The sequence below is a fragment of the Mchenga conophoros genome, linkage group LG3 (genome assembly GCF_057382185.1).
Source record: "Mchenga conophoros isolate Kocher_MC1m ecotype Shallow Benthic linkage group LG3, M_conophoros_male_GT1.1, whole genome shotgun sequence".
Taxonomy (NCBI): domain Eukaryota; kingdom Metazoa; phylum Chordata; class Actinopteri; order Cichliformes; family Cichlidae; genus Mchenga; species Mchenga conophoros.
The window spans coordinates 11,834,660-11,858,435 of record NC_140528.1 but is presented as its reverse complement, the minus strand read 5'-3'; the positions used below and the strand labels follow the sequence as shown (position 1 = coordinate 11,858,435).

The window sequence follows — 23,776 nt, the reverse complement described above, 5'->3', positions numbered from 1 at the left end:
CGCTGACTTCTGGCTCCATGTTGGTCCTGCAGTGACAGAGATACAAACAGAGGCAGTGAGTGAAATGCAGTCGTGGAACAAACTCAACCTTCAAACTCCATTAACACTAGTTTTAAACCTGAAGGTGGAGCGTGGCACCAAACACCTTAAAGGTCTCTTATCCCCACCTGCTGGTAGTTCTAACACATTACACCCAACCTGGTGTTAAAGATAATTCATGACTGTTCAAACACTAAAATCATGCCCATCCCTCCTGATTGTACACACACACACACACACACACACACACACACACACACACACACACACACACACACACACACACACTATTTTATAATTTAGATTATTTTGTTGTTTCCTATTACATATTTCTATAATTTGTATAGATTTATACATAATTATTCAGTGATAATAAATCCTATGTTTGTTTATTCTAAAGGAACCCCGTTAGCTTCCACAACAGATGTTGCTCGTCTTCCGTCAAATACTCACATAAAATATTACACAATAAAGTGGATTCAAGATATCCACATAATTTCACTCTTACATCCACAGTGAGGTTTCACAGTTGTTCAAATATAAGCAATCAATAATAATAATAATAATATCAATAACATTGAGGCACATTACACAAATTTCAAAAACAAATCATGTCTTACAATATTTACAACAACTAAAAGCTCTGTAAATCGGCTTTTAAGTGTTCATTGAAGTTTTGAATAATTCTCTAATTTTTTAAGGCAACTTATTCCACTTAAAAGTTGCTCTAAATGTAACAGTTTTACAAAACGTTACTTTTAACTCGAGCATTTACTAAATTGCAGCTTGTTGAAAACTGTGTAATATGATGATGTATTTCATCTGGATACTGCAGCTGAGCAGAATAAATGTGGTGTGTTTAACAGAATTGCTTTCTTTAGAACTACAAGTAAGCCATAGAATATTTTAGCCTGTACAGGAAGCCAAGAAAGGTTATTATGCATTTTATCAATATTAGTATAGTATGAACATCTTCACACTAATCTGGACGCCTTATTCTGGACTAACTGAAGTCTGTTAAGATCTGTCTTATTAGCTGCTGACCAAATGATTGAACAATACTCCAGATGAGACATTACTAGTGCATTAATGACATCTTTCATAATGAAGAAGTGATACACAAAGAGCATTTCATAGCCATAGCTATGCCTTGTCGGCAGAGTTATGTGACATTAGTGATGTTTGTACTTTCAGCGTTAACTTGGTTTTAAAGCCTTTAAAATATACGCCGTTGAATAGTCGACCTTAATCTGACAGAGAATGTGATGATTTTGTGGATAATTAAAGTCAGTCATATATCCACAAACACAACGAGCTGACGGTTCACTCGTTAAGCTGAAAGAAAGATGCTTTAATCACAGCAGTCACACATGTGTCCACTGCACCATCTGGAACTCTTCTTGTTTACACTCGTAATAACACAAACACTAAATCCTCCTTCTCTGGTGCTGTTGTGTAGCAGTGTGTACACCTGAGACTGTCACCTGTCTGTCTGTCCTGCACTCTCTCTCTGTTTCTTTCTCTCTGATTGTGGAATAAAAGTATGAACATGTGTTTATAAGTTACATTTGTGTTTGAATCCTGCAGCTTATCACACATTTGATTTCCATGTGTGACGACTGCAAGTGTCCAGAGTGAGGACAGACTGAGGGACCCACTGCTGCACATCATCTGTGAGGCTTTGCAGCCCTGATGATCCACCAGGACAAACTCAGCAGTGTGTGAGGAAGAGGAGGAGGAAGAGCCAGCAGCAGCTGACAGATGGAGAGAATAGACAGACTGTTCCCTGTTTGTGAAGGACTGCTAGGAAAGTTTAACATAACTGTCTGTCCTGAATCAGTCTTGTTAGGTAATGTTCAAATAATGTGATCATCCCAGTGTTTCCAGTGTGGGAGAAAGTACTCAGGGCCTTCAAGTTACACACTATGAAAGGCAGCAACAAGTTTAATGTTCAGAAACCTAAAGTCTGTATCAGCAGCAGAATGGAGCTAAAAATAAATGTTGGTTTCAGTTCTATGAAGCTTTGAGTAATTTGGATCAGTAGCTGCTGTGTTTGTTGCATCATATTGCTGTAACTGTTTATATGCTTTATATATATATTTCAGTAAAATCATAATTCACGTCGGCAGTAATGACACCCGGTTACGCCAATCGGAGGTCACTAAAATCAATATTGAATTGGTGTGCAACTTTGCCAAAACAATGTTGGACTCTGTAGTTTTCTCTGGTCCCCTCCACAATCAGACCAGGAGTGACATGTTTAGCCGCATGTTCTCCTTAAATTGCTGGCTGTCTGAGTGGTGTCCCAGAAATGATGTGGGCTTCATAGATAATTGGCAAACCTTCTGGAGGAAACCTGGTCTTGTTAGGAGAGACGGCATCCATCCCACTTTGGATGGAGCAGCTCTCATTTCTAGAAATATGGACAAATTTATCAAACCCCCCAAAATATGACTATCCAGAGTTGGGACCAGGAAGCAGAGTTTCAGTCTTACACACCTCTCTGCAGCTTCTCTCCTCCTGCTACCCCCCCAAAAACCCATCTCCATAGAGACTGTGTCAGCTTCCAAACAGACAAAAAACAAACTAAAAACCAGCAACAAACAACTTAAACATAAACAATCACAAAGAAAGAACAATACAGTATCCACATCTGAACCAAAGAGTAAAACAGTGAAATGTGGATTATTAAATATTAGGTCTCTCTTCTCCAAGTCTCTGTTAGTACATGACTTAATAATTGATCAACAAATTGATTTAACATCCATGTAGATGCTAAAAATGACAGCCTCAACATGGCATTTAATCTGTTATTAGACTCAATTGGTTTCTCTCAAAATGTAAAAGAACCCACCCACCACTTTAATCACACTCTAGATCTTATTTTAACATATGGCATAGAAACTGAACATTTAACAGTGTTTCCTGAAAACCCTCTCCTGTCTGATCATTTCCTGATAACATTTACATTTACAATAATTGATTACACAGCGGTGGAGAGTAGACTTTATCAAAGTAGATGTCTTTCTGAAAGTGCTGTAACTAAGTTTAAGAATATAATCCACCCACTGTTATCATCTCCAATGCCCTGTACCAACACAGAGCAGAGCAGCTACCCTCATCCCCTCATCCCTGAACGATTACCGGCCAGTTGCACTGACCTCGGTAGTAATGAAGGTGTTTGAGAGGCTGCTGAAGAACATCATCTCCTCCTCCATCCCAGACACCACAGATCCGCTGCAGTTCGCCTACAGATCCAACAGATCCACAGAGGATGCCATCGCCCACGTCCTACACACCACTCTCAGCCACGTGGACAAGAAACAGGGTAACTATGTGCGAATGCTGTTTGTTGATTACAGTTCAGCGTTTAACACAATAGTGCCCTGCAGACTGTTCACAAAGCTCAGGGATCTGGGACTTAACAGCCGTCTGTGTGCATGGGTGTTGGACTTCCTCACTGGCAGAACTCAGGTGGTGAGGGTGGGCAGGTGCTTCTCCAACAGCATCACCATCAACACAGGAGCACCTCAGGGATGTGTCCTCTCGCCACTGCTCTACTCCCTCTACACTTCAGACTGTGTGGCCACCCATGGCTCCAACACCATTGTGAAGTTTGCTGACGACACAGTGGTGTTGGGTGCCATCTCCAACAACGATGAGGCGGCCTACATGGATGAAGTGAAGAATCTGGCATCGTGGTGCCAGGACAACCACCTCCAGCTGAACGTCTGCAAGACCAAGGAGCTGGTGGTGGACTTCAGAAGGGGTCAGCACAGAGACTACAAGCCCATTATCATCAATGGAGCTCCAGTGGAGAGGGTGCAGTCCTTCAAGTATCTTGGTGTCCACATCTCCTCAGACCTGACATGGGCTGCCCACATTCAGGTCCAGACCAAAAAGGCTAGGCAGCGCCTGTATCACCTACGACAACTGAGGAAGTTCAGGGTCTCTCCAAAGATCCTCAGGATTTTCTATACAGGCGCTGTGGAGAGCATCCTCACACAGAACATGACATCGTGGTTCGGGAACAGCTGTGTGAAGGACCAAAAAGCTCTCCAGAGAGTGATCCGTACAGCAGAACGCTGCTGCAGAATTGCTCTCCCCCCACTTCAGGACACCTACACCAGGAGATGCCGGACTAGAGCAGCGCAGATACTGAAGGACCCGTCCCATCCTGGCAACAAACTGTTCCAACTTCTGCAATCTGGTAGAAGGTTCCGCATCTTCCGGGCAAGGACAGAGAGACTCAAGAGGAGCTTCTATCCCCAAGCCATCCGTGCCCTAAACACACACACCCGCCCTCTCACATCATCTATAACTGACTGAGACAGGACTCTTCCAGACACTCTAAACCAAGGCACAATGTACATTTCAATTCCTTTAATTTTAAATATGTTTATATTGTCTATCCTGTAAAATAGTCAGATGTCTATTCATATTAATGTACAGAATTCACCTGCTTGCTGCTACTACTGCACATTCACCCAGTGTATATACTATATAAGATAAGATAAGATAAGATAACCTTTATTAGTCCCACACGTGGGAAATTTGTTTTGTCACAGCAGGAAGTGGACAGTGCAAAAGTTATGAGGCAAAAATTAGAATACAATAAGAATACATACAGTACACAACTGTACAGAATAGAATAGAATAAAATACTATATACAGTAGAATAAAATAAAATAAATATACAATAAGATAAAAATAGAATACAAATACAAATACTATATACAACTGAGTAAAATACAACAATGACAGAAAGGATTATTGCACTTAGTATATAATATATATATATATAATGTTCTTCCTCTACACCCCCCCCCCAATTTTTGCACATGTCGAGGAGCTTGTCAGGCTACATTTCACTGTGTGTTATACTTACTTGTATAACTGTGCATGTGACAAATAAGAAAGAACCTTGAACCTTGAACTTTGAACGCTACCCCAGCAGAGGTCGATTTTCTTGTTAATAATTTCACCTCCTCACTACGTACGACTCTGGATACTGTAGCTCCAGTGAAAACTAAGGTCACTAATCAGAAGTATTTGACTCCGTGGTATAATTCTCAAACACGTACCCTAAAGCAGATGACTCGTAATCTGGAGAGGAAATGCCGTGTCACAAATCTAGAGGATCATCATTTAGCCTGGAGAAATAGTTTGCTGCTTTATAAGAAAGCCCTCCGCAAAGCCAGAACATCTTACTATTCATCACTGATTGAAGAAAATAAGAACAACCCCAGGTTTCTCTTCAGCTCTGTAGCCAGGCTGACAAAAAGTCAGAGCTCTTTTGAGCCAACCATCCCTTTAACGTTAACTAGTAATGACTTCATGAACTTTGTCAGGGCGGGGTGCGCCGATGTGAATGGAAACAGGACCCAAAGGCAGATGAAGACGAGGAGTTGTAAGTTTAAACAGAAAGCGATCCTTTATTTGGATGATTGCAGGGCTAAAACCAGGAACCTAAAGCAAACTGACAAAAAAAAACCCACTAAGAAACAAAGACTATGACATACTATGACAAAGACTGTAACTATGACTATGGTGGAAAAACAGGCTATGACTGTAACTCTGGTAAGATAAACAGACGACCCGACCATGACATGCAGAAAACAGAAGGCTTAAATACACACATGAGGTGATCAGGGGAAGTGGAGACACATGAGGAAACAGCTGACTGACATGAATCTAATGACAGGACCAGGAGGAGTGAAACTAAATACAATGACTAAAGAACACATGACACTGTCAGAATAAAACAGGAAACACTAAAACTAGACATGACAATACAAACTTAACATACCAAATACGTGATGAATAATGCAAGAACTCAAACATAGAAAACCGAGGAACAATAACTGCCTAAACTAAAGGCAAATAGGAAATAACACAAAACTAACAACATCTCAAAAAATAAGAACAATACAAAGAAAACTCAAAGTGCTGGGTCGGAGACCCAGCCTGTGACAGAGCCCCCCCCGTAAGGGCGGATTCCAGACGCCCGAAAACACCCAGAAAACAAATACAAAACCACAACAACCCACCCAGGGCGGGCGGAGGGGGACCAGGAAAGGAGGGCCAGAAACAAAACCACAAAAAACAAAGCATCAGAAGCACACAGGCCAAAAACAACAAGGGCACAAAAGTCCGAGACCCAGCTTCAGGAGGGCGACCATGAACCCGGCAGAACAGGAGCGAATGGCGAAGCGAGTCAGGTGGCCGCCCCGGAGGTCGACAGCAAAACAAAAGGAAGTTCAAACGTTCAGGAGGCCGACCAGGAGGCCAACGGTCCAGCAGTCCAAAATCCATGAGCTCAGGAGGCCGACCCGGAGGTCGAGAGCACAGCAGGTCACAGTTCATCAGTTCAGGGGGCCGACCCCGATGGCAACGAAGTCCAGCTGACGGCCCGGAAAACGGCCGGCGATTCCGAGGGGCAAAACGTGGCTTGGGCAGCGGCAACACAGCCGCGGGACCAAGCGAGGCCGACACAGAAACAGAGGCCGAAGCCGGACCAGGCGAAGATGAAGACACGGAAGCCGGACCGGGCGAGGCTGGAGCTGCAGCAGGTGAAGCACAGGCTGGAGCTGCAGCAGACGAAGCACAGGCTGAAGACTCAGAGGCCGGGCCAGGCGAGGCTGAAGACTCAGAGGCCGGGCCAGGCGAGGCTGAAGACTCAGAGGCCGGGCCAGGCGAGGCTGAAGACTCAGAGGCCGGGCCAGGCGAGGCTGAAGACTCAGAGGCCGGGCCAGGCGAGGATGATGATGGAGCTGCGGCAGGCGGCTGAACGGGCCCCTCGGACCCTCCAGCTGACGAGGCATGAGGCTGGTGTGGTTCTCCGGAACCACCAGCCGACGAGGAAGGCTGCTGGACGGGCCCCTCGGGCCCTCCAGCTGACGTGGCATGAGGCTGTGTAAGTTGCCGCAACACACAGTCTATATTGGGTGAAATGAGTTTATATGTGTTCTCAGACTGAGGTGTGGCAGAACCAGGCGAGGCGTCGTCCTCAGGCTGAGGCGTAGAAGCAGCAAGCAGTTGTGCAGCAGGTGGTGGTCCTGCAGGTGGCGGCACGGGAGCTGCAGGAGGTGGCGCTGCAGCCACAGGTGGTGAAGCAGAAGGTGGCTGAACGGGCTCCTCGGGCCCTCCAGCTGACGTGGCGTGTGGCTGAACGGGCTCCTCGGGCCCTCCAGCTGACGTGGCGTGTGGCTGAATGGGTTCTCCCGAACCTCCAGCAGACGAGACATGAAGCTGGCTGGGTTCTCCCGAACCTCCAGCAGACGAGACATGAAGCTGGCTGGGTTCTCCCGAACCTCCAGCAGACGAAGCATGAAGCTGGCTGGGTTCTCCCGAACCTCCAGCAGACGAAGCATGAGGCTGGACGGGCTCCCCGGGCCCTTCGGCTGACACTGAAAAAGGCTGCACAAGCTGCACCTCCGTCCCCGGCTCCAAAACGGCCTGGTATGCAGTCCCACAACAGCTTAGCTGAGCCTGATGGCTAGCATTACCTGTGCAAACAGTCTCTTTACAGCCGGGCTCATGAACCGGAAAAGCAGTGTCAGCTTCTCTAACCTCCGGAGAAAAAACATGAGCCAAAACATAGTCACTCCCTTGCGTTTGTGGTGCGGAGCGTCGGTGGCGCGCACGCCGCTTTTTCTTGAGAGTGGGAGACGGCGGAGCAACGGGTGGAAGTCCCTGGTAACTCCGGGGACCCCCGAGAGCCAGTCGAGTTCCCCGGAAAGGGTGCTCATGCTCTGGAATGAGCCATGGCTTCCACCGGAGCTCCTCCTCCAATAGAGCGCTGAATATTGCCTGACGTTCGTCGTAGTCCAAATCTATGGCGTCCAGCGCTTCCTCGCACTGGACCGTGGCAAGAGTGTGGCAAGACTGTGACGAGGGTGTGGAAACTGATGAGCTGAGAGGTGGTGCCGCTGCGGCGAGTCTCAGCGAACCGACACGAACCGTCTCAGGCTCGCAAGGCAGCGGCAGTGATTCCTGTTCGTGGTTTTGATGCTGCTGCGGTGGCAAAACTGTGCGAACGAAATCCTGCACATCCTCCGACAATTCCGCCGTGTAAACAGGGTAAGCAGACAAGATCTGTCGTAGCTGAACTTTAACTGACTCCTTCTCACTCTCCTGTCTGCATACTGAATAGATTCTCCACTGTCCCTGGAGGATGGTCACACGAGTGCTGAACTCAAAAAAATCCTCGCAGACATCCGCTGGGTCCATACTGTTCGGGTCGTTCTGTCACGGCGGGGTGCGCCGATGTGAATGGAAACAGGACCCAAAGGCAGATGAAGACGAGGAGTTGTAAGTTTAAACAGAAAGCGATCCTTTATTTGGATGATTGCAGGGCTAAAACCAGGAACCTAAAGCAAACTGACAAAAAAAAACCCACTAAGAAACAAAGACTATGACATACTATGACAAAGACTGTAACTATGACTATGGTGGAAAAACAGGCTATGACTGTAACTCTGGTAAGATAAACAGACGACCCGACCATGACATGCAGAAAACAGAAGGCTTAAATACACACATGAGGTGATCAGGGGAAGTGGAGACACATGAGGAAACAGCTGACTGACATGAATCTAATGACAGGACCAGGAGGAGTGAAACTAAATACAATGACTAAAGAACACATGACACTGTCAGAATAAAACAGGAAACACTAAAACTAGACATGACAATACAAACTTAACATACCAAATACGTGATGAATAATGCAAGAACTCAAACATAGAAAACCCAGGAACAATAACTGCCTAAACTAAAGGCAAATAGGAAATAACACAAAACTAACAACATCTCAAAAAATAAGAACAATACAAAGAAAACTCAAAGTGCTGGGTCGGAGACCCAGCCTGTGACAGACTTCTTCACAAATAAAATTTTTATCATTAGAGAAAAAATTACCAATAATCATCCCACAGATGTAATATTATCTACAGCTACTCTTAGTACCATTGATGTTAAGTTAGACTCTTTTTCTCCAATTGATCTTTCTGAGTTAACTTCAATAATTACTTCCTCCAAACCATCAACGTGTCTTTTAGACCCCATTCCTACAAAACTGCTCAAAGAAGTCCTGCCATTAATTAATTCTTCGATCTTAAATATGATCAACCTATCTCTAATGATCGGCTATGTACCACAGGCCTTCAAGCTGGCTGTAGTTAAACCTTTACTCAAAAAGCATCTCTAGACCCAGCAGTCTTAGCTAATTATAGGCCAATCTCCAACCTTCCTTTATATTAAAAATCCTTGAAAGAGTAGTTGTCAAACAGCTAACAGATCATCTGCAGAGGAATGGTTTATTTGAAGAGTTTCAGTCAGGTTTCAGAGCTCATCACAGCACAGAAACAGCTTTAGTGAAGGTTACAAATGATCTTCTTATGGCCTCTGACAGTGGACTCATCTCTGTGCTTGTCCTGCTAGACCTCAGTGCAGCGTTCGATACTGTTGACCATAATATCCTATTAGAGCGATTAGAACATGCTGTAGGTATTACAGGTACTGCACTGCAGTGGTTTGTATCATATCTATCTAATAGACTCCAGTTTGTGCATGTAAATGGAGAGTCCTCTTCACACACTGAGGTTAATTATGGAGTTCCACAGGGTTCAGTGCTAGGACCAATTCTGTTTACATTATACACGCTTCCCTTAGGCTGTATCATTAGAAGACATAGCATACATTTTCACTGCTAACCCTGCTATGCAGATGACACCCAGCTCTATCTGTCCATGAAGCCAGATAACACACCAATGAGTTAAACTGCAGGAATGTCTTAAAGACATAAAGACCTGGATGGCCGCTAACTTTCTGCTTCTTCATTCAGATAAAACTGAGGTTATTGTACTCGACCCTGAAAAGCTTAGAAATATGGTATCTAACCAGATTCTTACTCTGGATGGCATTACCTTGGCCTCCAGTAACGCTGTGAGGAACCTTGGAGTCATTTTTGACCAGGACATGTCCTTCAACGCACATATTAAACAAATATGTAAGACTGCTTTCTTCCATTTGCGCAACGTCTCTAAAATTAGAAATATCCTGTCTCAGAGTGATGCTGAAAAACTAGTTCATGCATTTATTACTTCCAGGCTGGACTACTGTAATTCATTATTATCAGGATGTCCAAAAAACTCGCTGAAAAGCCTTCAACTAATCCAAAATGCTGCAGCAAGAGTCCTGACAGGGACTAGAAAGAGAGAGCAGATTTCTCCTGTTTTGGCTTCCCTTCATTGGCTTCCTGTTAAATCCAGAATTGAATTCAAAATCCTGCTCCTCACATACAAGGTCTTAAATAATTAGGCCCCATCTTATCTTAATGACCTTGTAGTACCATATCACCCTTTTAGAGCGCTTCGCTCTCGCTCTGCAGGCCTACTTGTTGTTCCTAGAGTATTTAAAAGTAGAATGGGACGGAGAGCCTTCAGTTTTCAGGCCCCTCTTCTGTGGAACCAGCTTCCAGTTTGGATTCAGGAGACAGACACTATCTCTACTTTCAAGATTAGGCTTCAAACTTTCCTTTTTGCTAAAGCATATAGTTAGGGCTGGACCAGGTGACCCTGAATCCTCCCTTAGTTATGCTGCAATAGATGTAGGCTGCCGGGGGATTCCCATGATGCATTGAGTTTTTCCTTTCCAGTCACCTTTCTCACTCACTATGTATTAATAGACCTCTCTGCATTGAATCATATCTGTTATTAACCTCTGTCTCTCTTCCACAGCATGTCTTTATCCTGTCTCCCTTCTCTCACCCCAACCGGTCGCAGCAGATGGCCCCGCCCCTCCCTTAGCCTGGTTCTGCTGGAGGTTTCTTCCTGTTAAAAGGGAGTTTTTCCTTCCCACTGTCGCCAAAGTGCTTGCTCATAGGGGGTCATATGATTGTTGGGTTTTTCTCTGTATCTATGAAGCGCCTTGAGGCGACTTTTGTTGTGATTTGGCGCTATATAAATAAAATTGAATTGAATTGAATTGAATTGAGACACTCTTTACACTCCACTCAGCACAGGGACACTGAGGCACCAGTAGAGTTTTTATATGTATATGTCTCACCATGTTTCTCATAGCTCATTCCTAACATAAACCCAGGATAACGAGTTTGAGTGAATGTGGTGTTGAAGGTGTGGAGGTGGATCAGAGTGTCAGAGGAGACTCTGTAGAAGGACAGAGTGCCAGCAGGACAGTCCACATACACTGCTGCTCTGTTAGAGACAGAGGAGGAGGAGGAGGAGGAGGAGGAGGAGGAGATGGATGTTAGTCTGTTATTGTGCCTGACAGAATCAGGACCATCATCAGAGCAGATCAGACTCCAGGACTGACCATTGTTTCCAAACACACAGTCATCACTGCCTCCTTTCCTTCTGATGCTTCTGTAACTCACTGATATATAAACGCTTCCTCTCCACTCGACCTCCCAGTAACAGCGACCAGTCAGACCATTTCTACACAGCAGGTGAGGATAAAAACCATCAACCATACATCAGCACCTGATATATATGATACTAATATAATACATATACATATATAATCCATACTAATGATGAAGGAACTGAGCTCACAGTCCATTGTTCATTCAGTGAACTACTCAGTTTATTTTGGGCCTCAGAAACGCTCACCCTGTTTGTACATCACTTATTGTCAGCAATAAGCTCATTCTGCTGTGTGGACAGGAACACATGTTACATCACTTCCTGTTTGTGATGCAGCGTTTTATCAAATTAGAGCTGCATGAAAAACAATGAAACAGCTTCTAAAAGTTTGACATCAAAGAAAATCTAAAGTCTGTCACCAAATTCCAGCAGATTCTTCACCAGGACCCTTTGTGATAGTTTTCATGTTTCATACAAACAAAAGTGATACACACCATATGCAGTGCTATACACACATATTTACATGTTTCTAAGAGTTTGATATCCAAGCTGTTACCAACATCCTGCACCATGTTCTTGTTCAAAAAAAACAACAAAGACTAGTATCAAATGAGGATTGAAGCCTTTGCTGTTTATTAAATCATCCACATGCATTATGATCCCTCAATACAATCAGATTCTTCTTCTTCTTAGAACTGCATTCAAAACTATTGAGCCAATATTTTTAGCTTATATGGCTGAAACATTTTCAAATGATGAGCTTCCAACAATGAGTGAAACAGTAAGAGCATGTGGAGAGTTTGGAAACATCCCATTAAGAGAAACCAAACATTTGGATTCATTTTAATGAGCTCAGACTTGTTGAAAATGCAGAGGAGCTGGTTGTGAATTGAGCTTCAGAGAAACACAACACACTAGTGGTGCAACGGATCAAAAGTTCTGATCTGATCACGTTTTTTTCGTCACGGATCGGATCAATTTTTGGATCAGCAGAAAAAAAAAAGAAGACATAAATTTATCTCGCCATTTTCTTATTTAAGTACTTTTTGCCTATTAAAAACATTCAACCCAAGACTCATTCCACGCAATTATATAAAAACAAATTAAGATGCAATATAGGGCAGTACAGGACTTTCTCTCTACCACTCCGCTGTGATATAATGAGCAGTCATGGTCATGTAGCTTTCCGTTGAACTGGAGTAGATGCCCCAATAGCTTTTGAAATAGCTTTAGCCTGGTTGGATTGGGCAGCAAACGCCTCAAACTCCTCTGCTCCTCCACTTGGACCGCTAGCGCTGATCGCTTGACAGACTGACCACGCGCACCATACACCTACTTTTTTCTTCTTTTTCGAATCTTCCGATCATGTGCATGCCGAACCGTGGAGTGTGATCGGTTAGGATTACGGATCAACTGTGATCCGCTGCACCACTACAACATACTGATATTCACTGTGAAGCTTTGAGTGGAAGAAGACAGTAAAACAAAATGTTGTTCCTGGAATAATGGGAGCTTCCATCTTTAAAAGACTGAAAAGCAAGAAGTTTACAAGGAATCATTTAAAACAGTTTCAAACATCAACTGATTGAATCCATGAATCTGAAAACGTGTTTGTGAGTGAAAGAGACAGACATGTACAGACTGAACTATCTGTTCAACAGTCAGAGTGTTTCTGTAACAGGAGACACTCTTTACACTCCACTCAGCACAGGGACACTGAGGCACCAGGATTAACATAAAACCCAGGATAAAGAGTTTGAGTGAATGTGGTGTTGAAGGTGTGGAGGTGGATCAGAGTGTCAGAGGAGACTCTGTAGAAGGACAGAGTGCCAGCAGGACAGTCCACATACACTGCTGCTCTGTTAGAGACAGAGGAGGAGGAGGAGGAGGAGGAGGAGAAGAGTGTTTCTATGTAATTGTGCCTGACAAAATCAGGACCATCATCAGCACAGATCAGATTCCAAGAATGATCATTCCGTCCAAACACACACTCATATCTGCCTCCTTTCCTTCTGATGCTTCTGTAACTCACTGATATATCAACCTTTCCTCTCCACTCGACCTCCCAGTAACAGCGACCAGTCAGACCATTTCTACACAGCAGCTGAGGCTTAACATCAAATCTGTCTGGATGATCAGGATATGACTGAACCTCCTCCACATGTGTCACCTTCCTGTTGTTGTCAGACAGTTGGAGCTTTGTGTTCACTGTGTTTGTGTCGATTGTGAGTTGACAGGAATCTGATGGAGAGAACAAACATAATCCAGCTGCAGTTATTGATCCATCATCTGTTCATTGATTGACACTTTGATGATGACTCCTGACATGATGAAGATGGTTGAATGTGTGCTGCTTTGTTTTCATGAATCCCATTAAAAACACACTTACACTTCCTCAGACCTGGTCTCAACCATCGGACTCCAGCAGGCTCCACCCTGAAAGGAGGAGGGGGGTCAGAGCAGCACAGTCAGCATGCACACATGGACATTACATGGCTCTCACACACACACTGTTACACACTGAGCTCAAAGCTCGGCTCCACTGTTTTATTCAAAGAAATCTACATTTATTTATCAGCACATTTAAAAACAGCTTGAGCCAAAGTGCTGCACAGAGTAGAGAGAAAATAGGAAACATACACAGTAATGACTATAAAGACTGGTCAGGATTGAAAGCTACAGAGTACAAATGTGTTTCCAACCGGCTTTTAAAAATGTCCAGTGTTGGTGACGACCTGATGTGAAGGGCGACTGTTCCAGAGTTTGGCTGCAGCCATCGATAAAGCTCACCTCTGTTTTTACGTCTAGTTCTGGTCAGAAGCTGCTTATCTGCAGACCTGAGGGCTCCACTTGGATTATTTTGTTAAAGAGAGATAAGATGGAGCCAATCCATTCACAGATTTAAAGACAACCAGATCTGGAAGTGGATTCTACCACGTACTGGTAACCAGTGGAAAAAGCTGGAAAAAGCTGGTGATGGGTCGTCTAGCACAGACCCACCGCTGGAACCAGACAATTGATGAGGGAGAGAACTGTGACAGCGCCATTCCTTCACTTGACCTCAGTCGCTCTGGTCTGCTCCCTCGTAACACTGCTCTTTATTGAGCTTACATGAATATGCACAACTTCATTAACACATGACGTCTTTATGTACATGCTCTCATGTACATAATGTTCGACTCTGATAAAGGAACAGTCCAACAGTTTAACAAATACACTACAATCCAATACACTTCAAAGACCTCTGACCTCTGAGTGAGTGCAGTCTTATTTTCATGTGTTTTAATGCTACCTGAAACCTGTTCATTGACATCACTGTGAGTCACCTGTCAGTGTTCTTCTCTCCTCAAAATTCATTAGTCATTAAGATTACTTCCAGTCTGAGTTATTGTCACATTACTGACAACTCAGTGAAGACAAACTGTGAATTTTGTCTTCACAATATTTATTCTATTTCATCAAATTTTCTGTTGTCGGTTTGAAATTATATTTAAATTAGGTGGGCTTTTTAAAAATACATATCACTTTAGGCCTAAACTGACAGTGTCAGTGCCTCGACTCTGTCAGTGCGCCCAAGGGTGGCTGTGGCTGCAATGTAGCTTGCCATCACCAGTGTGTGAATGTGTGTGTGAATGGGTGGATGACTGAATGTGTAAAGCGTTTTGGGGTCCTTAGGGACTAGTAAAGAGCTATACAAATGCAGGCCATACAATAATAGATGGTGTTTTTAGTACTGTATGTGCTAGTCAACCTGGCTGGAGCCTACAAAGCAACATTGGACAATCGGACCATCTCTCTCTGTTCCTCACACGTCGGTACTGACCACTCATCCAACATGTGAAACCTGCTGTGAGGACAATTAAAGTGTGGCCAGAGGGGATAGATGCAGTGCTCCAGGACAGATTTAAAAACACAGACTGGAATATGTTCACCCACACAGACTTGGACCAGTACACCTCATCTGTACTGGATTACATCTCCAAAACTACAGACAGTGTCACCACCCAGAAACAGATCACCATGTACCCCAACCAGAAGCCTTGAATGAACCGGGATGTTCGTCTCCTCCTGAAGGCCCGCAAAACTGCCTTCAGGTCAGGAGATGCACATGCCTACAGTACAGCCAGGGCTAAGCTAAAGAGGGGCATCAAAAAAGCCAAACACCATTACAAAAAGAAGGGAGAAGAACACTTCTCCAACTCCAACCCCCAACGCATGTGGCAAGGACTCCAGACCATCACAGACTACAGGACTACCACACCCTCCACAGCATCTTCTGATGTCTCCTTCCTTAATGAGCTCAACAACTTTTACACTCATTTTGAGTCTGTGCTGACAGACATATTCAACCTGTCCTTGGCCCACGCTGTGGTACTGGCCTGCTTCAAATCCACCTCCATTGTCCTGATACCCAAAAACTCCAACTTCAACGACTACCGCCCAGTAGCCCTCACCCCCATCATTACAAAGTGCTTAGAGCAGCTGGCGCTAACACATTTCAAATCCTGTCTCCCCCCCACCCCTGGACCCACCAATTTGCATACCGCCAGAACAGCAGCACAGAGGATGCAGTCTCCATCGCACTGCACTCTGTCCTCTCACACCTGGACAACAACAACACCTATGCCAGAATGCTGTTTATAGACTTCAGTTCAACATTCAATACAATCCTCCCCTCACAACTCATGAGGAAACTGACAGACCTGGGCATCAGTTATTCATGTGTAAATTGTTACTGGACTTCCTGACCAACCGCCCCCAACATGTCCGGCTGGATAACTGCTGCTCATCTACCATCACAATGAACATCGGTGTACCACAAGGCTGTGTGATGAGCCCTTTCCTCTACTCCCTCTTCACCCACGACTGCAGACCTGCTGATGGTTCCAACACCATCATTAAGTTTGCAGATGACACCACGGTGATTGGCCTCATCAGTGACAATGATGAGGCCGCCTACAGGGAGGAGGTGGATCGTCTGGCTGAGTGGTGTGACACAAACAACCTGCTGCTTAACACCGAGAAGACCAAGGAGCTCATCGTGGACTACAGGAGGAATGCTGACCCACATCCACCCATCTACATTAAAGGGACGACTGTGGAGCGTGTGAGCAGCTTCAAGCTCCTGGGAGTCCGAGGACCTCACCTGGACCACCAACTGCTCCAAGCTGGTCAAGAAGGCTCATCAGCCACTCTTCTTCTTGAGGACTCTGAGGAAGAACCACCTGTCCTTAGACATCCGGAAGGCGTTGCAGAGGGTCGTGAAAACTGTCCAGCACATCGCCGGAGCACCTCTTACTGCCATAAATGACATCTACAGGAAGCGGTGTCTGAAAAGGTCTGGGAAAATCATCAAAGACCCCAGTCACCCATCAGATGGACTCTTCACTCTCCTGCCCTCTGGGAGGTGCTACAGGAGCCTCTGGACTAAGGCCACCAGGTACTGGAACACAATCTTCCCCACAGCTGTCAGACTCCTGAACTCTGCCTCCTGACATTGGACCCACATTAAACTCATGGACTGAACCTACACACACCCACAAACACCTAAAACTGAACACACACACAATGGACAAAAACAAATAATGGCCAACTGTACCCTCATAAACACAATAATAACATGGACTGAACCACCACTCACAACCATTAGCTCTTTATATAACCACTGTAGAAATTAGCCACATATCTCTCTGATCATAACTGGACTGTAAATGCTGTATGGACAATAATTCTGCACAATACGATAATTATAATTCTACAACTGTTTACAGCTGTTTTCTGTATGGCTTTTTATTTCATATTTCTGTATAGTTTTCAAATTTATATCCTGTTCATAGCCTGTACATAGCTTGTACACCCACTACACCCTGTACATACTTATTGTTATAACATATTCATAACATACCTCATACCGTGTACATTGTAACATAACCCATAATAGACCCATATTTTGTACCGTCATACATAACAGACATATTTCTGTAATATATCTATATATATCTATATTATTGCTAATATATATTTTGTAATATATCTATTATGGCTAAAGCATTGCTGGATGGATGCCAACTGCATTTCGTTACCTTGTACTTGTGACATGTGCAGTGACAATAAAGTTCTTCTATTCTAGTCTATTCATTTCTATTCTATTCTATTCTATTCTATTCTATACTGAATGTCACAGATCCATTGCATACATTGTTTAACTGCCTTCATGATGTGAGAACCTGGCTACCTCAAAACTCTCTTACCTTGAATGACAGTAAAATTGAAGTTATTGTCTTTGACAGCCATATTCCATTGAACCAACTAACTGTTACCCAAAGCCCACTTGCTAGCTACCTCTCCCACATTGTAAGAGACCTTGGGGTACTCCTGGATAGCTCCTTCAAATCAGAGAAACAAGTATCTACTGTGGTTAAATCCAGGGTCTATCAGCTACGTCAAATTTCTAAAGCTAACCCTTTCCTCTCTCCCAAGGACCTTGAAAAGCTTATTCATGCATTCATTACCTCTAGACTGGACTATTGCAACTCCCTCTATTTAGGCCTCCCTCACTTTATCGGATGCCAGAATGCATGATCATATGAGTCCAGTTTTAGCCAACTTACACTGGCTTCCTGTGAGATTTCACATTGATTGTAAAATTATTTTACTCACTTATAAAATCTTAAATAACACTGCCCCTAGCTATTTAACAGATCTTCTTCATTTGTATAATCCTATAAAAGCACTAAGATCTTCTAACCAGATGCTCTTAATGAAAACCAGAGGTGATCGTGCCTTTGCTATTGCAGCTCCTAGACTGTGGAACAACCTCCCTATTGCCATTCGCTCTTCTGAGACTGTTCAGTCTTTTAAATCTCGTTTAAAGACCCATCTTTTTACTCTGGGTTTGACGTAAGATAGTTTGATTATCATTTGGTTGGTTTCTATGTTTGTCTAGTCTTGCGTTGTATTTGTCTTATTTTATTTCCTAATTTGTGAAGCACTTTGATCAAAACTGTTGTTTATAAAGGTGCTATATAAATAAATTTTGATTGATTGATTTGATTGATTCTTCAGTTCTAATAGCATTTGGTGGAGATTCACATACGTTAAGCCCTATCGGGGTGTCCCCAAGAGGGCCCCCTATTGATCCTCTACCTAATCACACTAGCCAAGTTGTGAAAGCATGAGTGGGTCACAATCAGCCAAGGTTTTGTGTGAATTCATTTTGAAACCTAGATGTTGTAGGGTCCTGATTACTTCTAAAGAATATAATTGTTTGCTTGCAGGACACTAGGAGAAATGAGTCCTCTGTCACAGATGATGCGGTCATCATTGTAGTTGGTGTTAAATTATAATACTATTTTATGCCATGTCATACCCCAAGTTAAAGATTGTGAATTATTATGTAGTTTTAGTTTGCATTATTCTCCTGAATTAGAAGAAGCTGATAACTATTAAGATAAGATAAGATAACTCTTTATTGTCATTGCACAGTCATACATAGTACAGTAGTACAATGAAATTGGAAAAACTGTCCTACGTCGGCACTACATATAACACAACACGACATGACACATCACAACGCAACAAACAACACAACACAGTATATTAAGTTAGTATAAAAAAGAAGAAGTGTATATGTATTGCACACTGATATTATTGCACATTAATTATTATTGCACCTTGTTATAAATATAAATATTATTGTTATTGTTTTAAACATTGTTACCTCCCCCCTAAAAAGTCCAGGGAGGTATCCAGTCAGGTCAGCTGTTAGCATTGATCAGGGCTATTGCCCTGTTGTAAAAGCTGTCCTTGAGTCTATTTGTCTGGGACCTCAGCAGCCTGAACCTCCTGCCAGACGGCAGCAGTTTAAACACCCGGTGTCCTGGGTGTGTGCAGTCCCGTAGGATGCTGCGTGCCCTCTTGAGACAGCGAGTGCTGTACAGGTCCTTCAGGGAGGGAAGAGGATGTCGAATAATTTTTTGGGCCATGTTGATGACATACATTGCATTAGTTAAACTGATTTGCATTACATTAGACTGCTGATTTATTGTGGATGAATGATATTGTTTTATGATGTTACAAGAAATACTGTTTGCAGAAAGTCATCGCCTTATTTGTCTGATTAGAAGAGAACAGAGCATGCTGGAGTTTTCTGCCCCATCTCAGCAGGAGCAGATAAAACGGGGAGCCAAGGTCGTAGCTTAGGCGCCGTGTGAGAGAAAGCATGTGAATGTTTAGGCTTTTATGATAAGGTGGGAGCACCAGAGGCTATAAGAGTTTGATTAATGCTCCACCATTTTGAGATCTGAGGCTGTCTGCATACAGTGTCCATCTCCCACGCGTGTGATCATTAAAATCATCGTTTGACTTAACCCGGCCGGACCAGTGTTGTTATTGTGGTTTTTTATCTTGTCTCCATCCCCAATTTTGAACTCATAACATTGGTAATGATGTGGAAGTGTTTTCCTTTTCTGTCTCTTACAGAGGAGGGACCGGATACCAGACGAGGTGACGGAGATACGAGGATCCTTCACAGCAGACACCGAGACTGCCACGTCCGTGCGGGGGGAAGATAGCTGCTATAACCTATGTTTTTGTCTCACTATATAATGTTGTACAGCCCACTTGAGGGTCATCCTTTTTGTGAAACATGCTACTGGTTCAGATAGAGGTCCACAGTGCTGTGTAACCTTGTAATTTCAACTGCCAAAAGCAAAGTAAATCCTTTTTTTTATTTAAAAAAGACCGACCATTCTCCTGAGATTCCTTTCAAAAATTCTGAACACAACATTCTGGTGATCCCCCGACGTGATTTTTGGTTGTAGAGGAGAAAAGGAGCATTGGAGAGGCCCCTGACGGAGTTGCTGTCAGACCTGAACTGGAAACAACTGATTCTGATCACTCTCACAGAAGGCCTTCAAAATAAAGCAGGGCCTGTTTTCTATCGAACAAAATCTGCAAAATTGGGCATATAACAAATTAAATGTGAGCGGTGAGTAGTTGAAGTTCTTTCTGTCAAAATTCAATAGAAATTGAATCAAAATTGATAAAGTGTTCATATGATAAAATACATGTTTAATGTACAAAGTTGGAATTACAAGTTTTTTTGTTTTTTTAAGGGTTAAAAGACATCAAAGGGTAAAAGATAAAGGCCATTAGTCCCCGTTTCCTCTTTATGGTGCAAAGTAGGCCAAAAACAAAGAAGAGAGGCGGACTCGCGACAGAAAAGCCGATCAGCTGATCATTAATCAGTTTCACGATTGAAGTAGCAACAGGAGAGGGAGGGAGAGAGAAGAGCCACTCGCTCCATATATCGGTTGTTAAGCTTAACGCGGGAATGCTTTACAAACATTCAACTTGCACACTTGCTTTACTTCTCTCTGGGATCACTTCCTCAGAGATGAAATGCCGGTTTGGTAGCAAGGCTGCAAATACAGGGAGTGCAGAATTATTAAGCAAATGAGTATTTTGTCCACATCATCCTCTTCATGCATGTTGTCTTACTCCAAGCTGTATAGGCTCGAAAGCCTACTACCAATTAAGCATATTAGGTGATGTGCATTTCTGTAATGAGAAAGGGTGTGGTCTAATGACATCAACACCCTATATCAGGTGTGCATAATTAAAAGTCTCAAAATTGCAAAGCTTCTGAAGTGTGATCATCGAACAATCAAGCGTTTCATTCAAAATAGTCAACAGGGTCACAAGAAGCGTGTGGAAAAACCAAGGCGCAAAATAACTGCTCATGAACTGAGAAAAGTCAAGCGTGCAGCTGCCAAGATGCCACTTGCCACCAGTTTGGCCATATTACAGAGCTGCAACATCAGTGGAGTGCCCAAAAGCACAAGCTGTGCAATACTCAGAGACATGGCCAAGGTAAGAAAGGCTGAAAGACGACCACCACTGAACAAGACACAAAAGCTGAAACGTCAAGACTGGGCCAAGAAATATCTCAAGACTGGTTTTTCTAAGGTTTTAAGGACTGATGAAATGAGAGTGAGTCTTGATGGGCCAGATGGATGGGCCCTTGGCTGGATTGGTAAAGGGGAGAGAACTCCAGTCCGACTCAGACGCCAGCAAGGTGGAGGTGAAGTACTGGTTTGGGCTGGTATCATCAAAGATGAGCTTGTGGGGCCTTTTCGGGTTGAGGATGGAGTCAAGCTCAACTCCCAGTCCTACTGCCAGTTTCTGGAAGACACCTTCTTCAAGCAGTAGTACAGGAAGAAGTCTGCATCCTTCAAGAAAAACATGATTTTCATGCAGGACAATGCTCCATCACACGCGTCCAAGTACTCCACAGCGTGGCTGCAAGAAAGGGTATAAAAGAAGAAAAACTAATGACATGGCCTCCTTGTTCACCTGATCTGAACCCCATTGAGAACCTGTGGTCCATCATCAAATGTGAGATTTACACGGAGGGAAAACAGTACACCTCTCTGAACAGTGTCTGGGAGGCTGTGGTTGCTGCTGCACGCAATGTTGATGGTGAACAGATCAAAACACTGACAGAATCCATGGATGGCAGGCTCTTGAGTGTCCTTGCAAAGAAAGGTGGCTATATTGGTCGCTGATTTGTTTTTTGTTTTGTTTTTGAATGTCAGAAATGTATATTTGTGAATGTGGAGATGTTATATTGGTGTCACTGGTAAAAATAAATCATTGAAATGGGTATATATTTGTTTTTTGTTAAGGTGCCTAATAATTATGCACAGTAATTATTGTCCAAGATGGCGGCACGTGAACAACGCGTGGCTCAGTGTCTCTCCAGAATCTGCTATTTAGCGGGGTTTTTTTATCTACTTTTAACCGGATTATTCGTCCAGAATTGCTGTGCATTGCTGACCTACAGCAGACAAGAGCTTCTGGACATCTGGACTCACGACTCCAACAGTTTTATCGCCAATCTCCGACTCATCCCAGAGATCTCCAGAACACCGGAGGCTGCCCACTCTCCCCGGCCGGGCGGAAGTGCACGCAGACGGCGCCGAGATTGTAAACAAAGGCGAGGTAGGCGCGGAGGGCTACGGGCTAAGCTAAAGCTAACACCACACCGGCTGCCTTTACCCAGTATTTTTCTCACCAATGTCCGTTCTCTGGCAAACAAAATGGATGAGATACGGCTCTCCATCACTAACAACAGACGGATTATGGACTCAAATGTCATGTTTTTCACCGAAACATGGTTGAACAACAGCTGCCCGGACAATGCTATCGAGTTAGCAGGACGCCACACACACCGAGCCGACAGGCTAGCAGATGACTCCGGCAAGACCAGAGGTTGAGGTTTGTGCATTTATATTAACAATGCTTGGTGCATGAACTCCACTACTACTGAGAGTCACGGCTCACCTAATGCAGAGTTTTTAATGGTCAAATGCAGACCTTATTATCTCCCCAGAGAACTCACTTCAATCATTCTCACTGCTGTGTATATCCCCCCCGACGCTAATGCTAGGTTGGCCATAAAAGAACTTAAAAAAAAGAACAGGTCCTGATGGCATCCCCGGGCGTGTTCTCAGAGCGTGTTCTGGGGAGCTTGCAGGAGTGCTCACAGACATATTCAATCTGTCCTTGGCCCACGCTGTGGTACCGGCCTGCTTCAAATCCACCTCCATCGTCCTGATACCCAAAAACTCCAACCCATCTTGCCTCAATGATTACCGCCCAGTAGCACTCACCCCCATCATCACTGAGTGCTTAGAGCGACTGGTCCTAGCACACTTCAAATCCTGTCTCCCCCCCACCCCTGGACCCCCACCAATTCGCATACCGCCAGAACAGGAGCACAGAGGATGCTGTCTCCATCGCAATGCACTCTGTCCTCTCACACCTGGACAACAACAACACCTACGCCAGAATGCTGTTTATAGACTTCAGTTCAGCATTCAATACAATCCACCCCTCACAACTCATTAGGAAACTGACAGACCTGGGCATCAGTTCCCTCATCTGCAAATGGTTACTGGACTTCCTGACCAATCGCCCCCAACATGTCCGGCTGGATAACCACTGCTCATCTACCATCACAATGAACACCGGTGTACCACAAGGCTGTGTGATGAGCCCTTTCCTCTACTCCCTCTTCACCCACGACTGCAGACCTGCTGATGGTTCCAACACCATCATTAAGTTTGCAGATGACACCACGGTGATTGGCCTCATCAGTGACAATGATGAGGCCGCCTACAGGGAGGAGGTGGATCGTCTGGCTGAGTGGTGCGACACAAACAACCTGCTGCTTAACACCGAGAAGACTAAGGAGCTCATCGTGGACTACAGGAGGAATGCTGACCCACATCCACCCATCCACATTAAGGGGACGGCTGTGGAGCGTGTGAGCAGCTTCAAGTTCC

At 44.1% G+C, this 23,776-nt stretch overlaps 1 protein-coding gene across 1 annotated transcript in view; it reads right to left on the bottom strand.

Annotated features, from left to right (window-relative positions):
• Nucleotides 1–12,060: 12,060 nt before the first annotated feature.
• LOC146577272 (protein NLRC3-like) overlaps nucleotides 12,061–23,776 on the bottom strand; it is a 100,126-nt gene continuing 88,410 nt past the window's right edge. The window contains exons 6-7 of the mRNA XM_085252827.1: nucleotides 13,816–13,862; nucleotides 12,061–13,667 (exon numbers count right to left, since the gene is read on the bottom strand). Of these exons, the coding sequence (XP_085108953.1) occupies nucleotides 13,129–13,667; nucleotides 13,816–13,862 (586 nt within the window). The 3' untranslated portion in view covers nucleotides 12,061–13,128. The remainder of the gene's footprint in view (nucleotides 13,668–13,815; nucleotides 13,863–23,776) is intronic.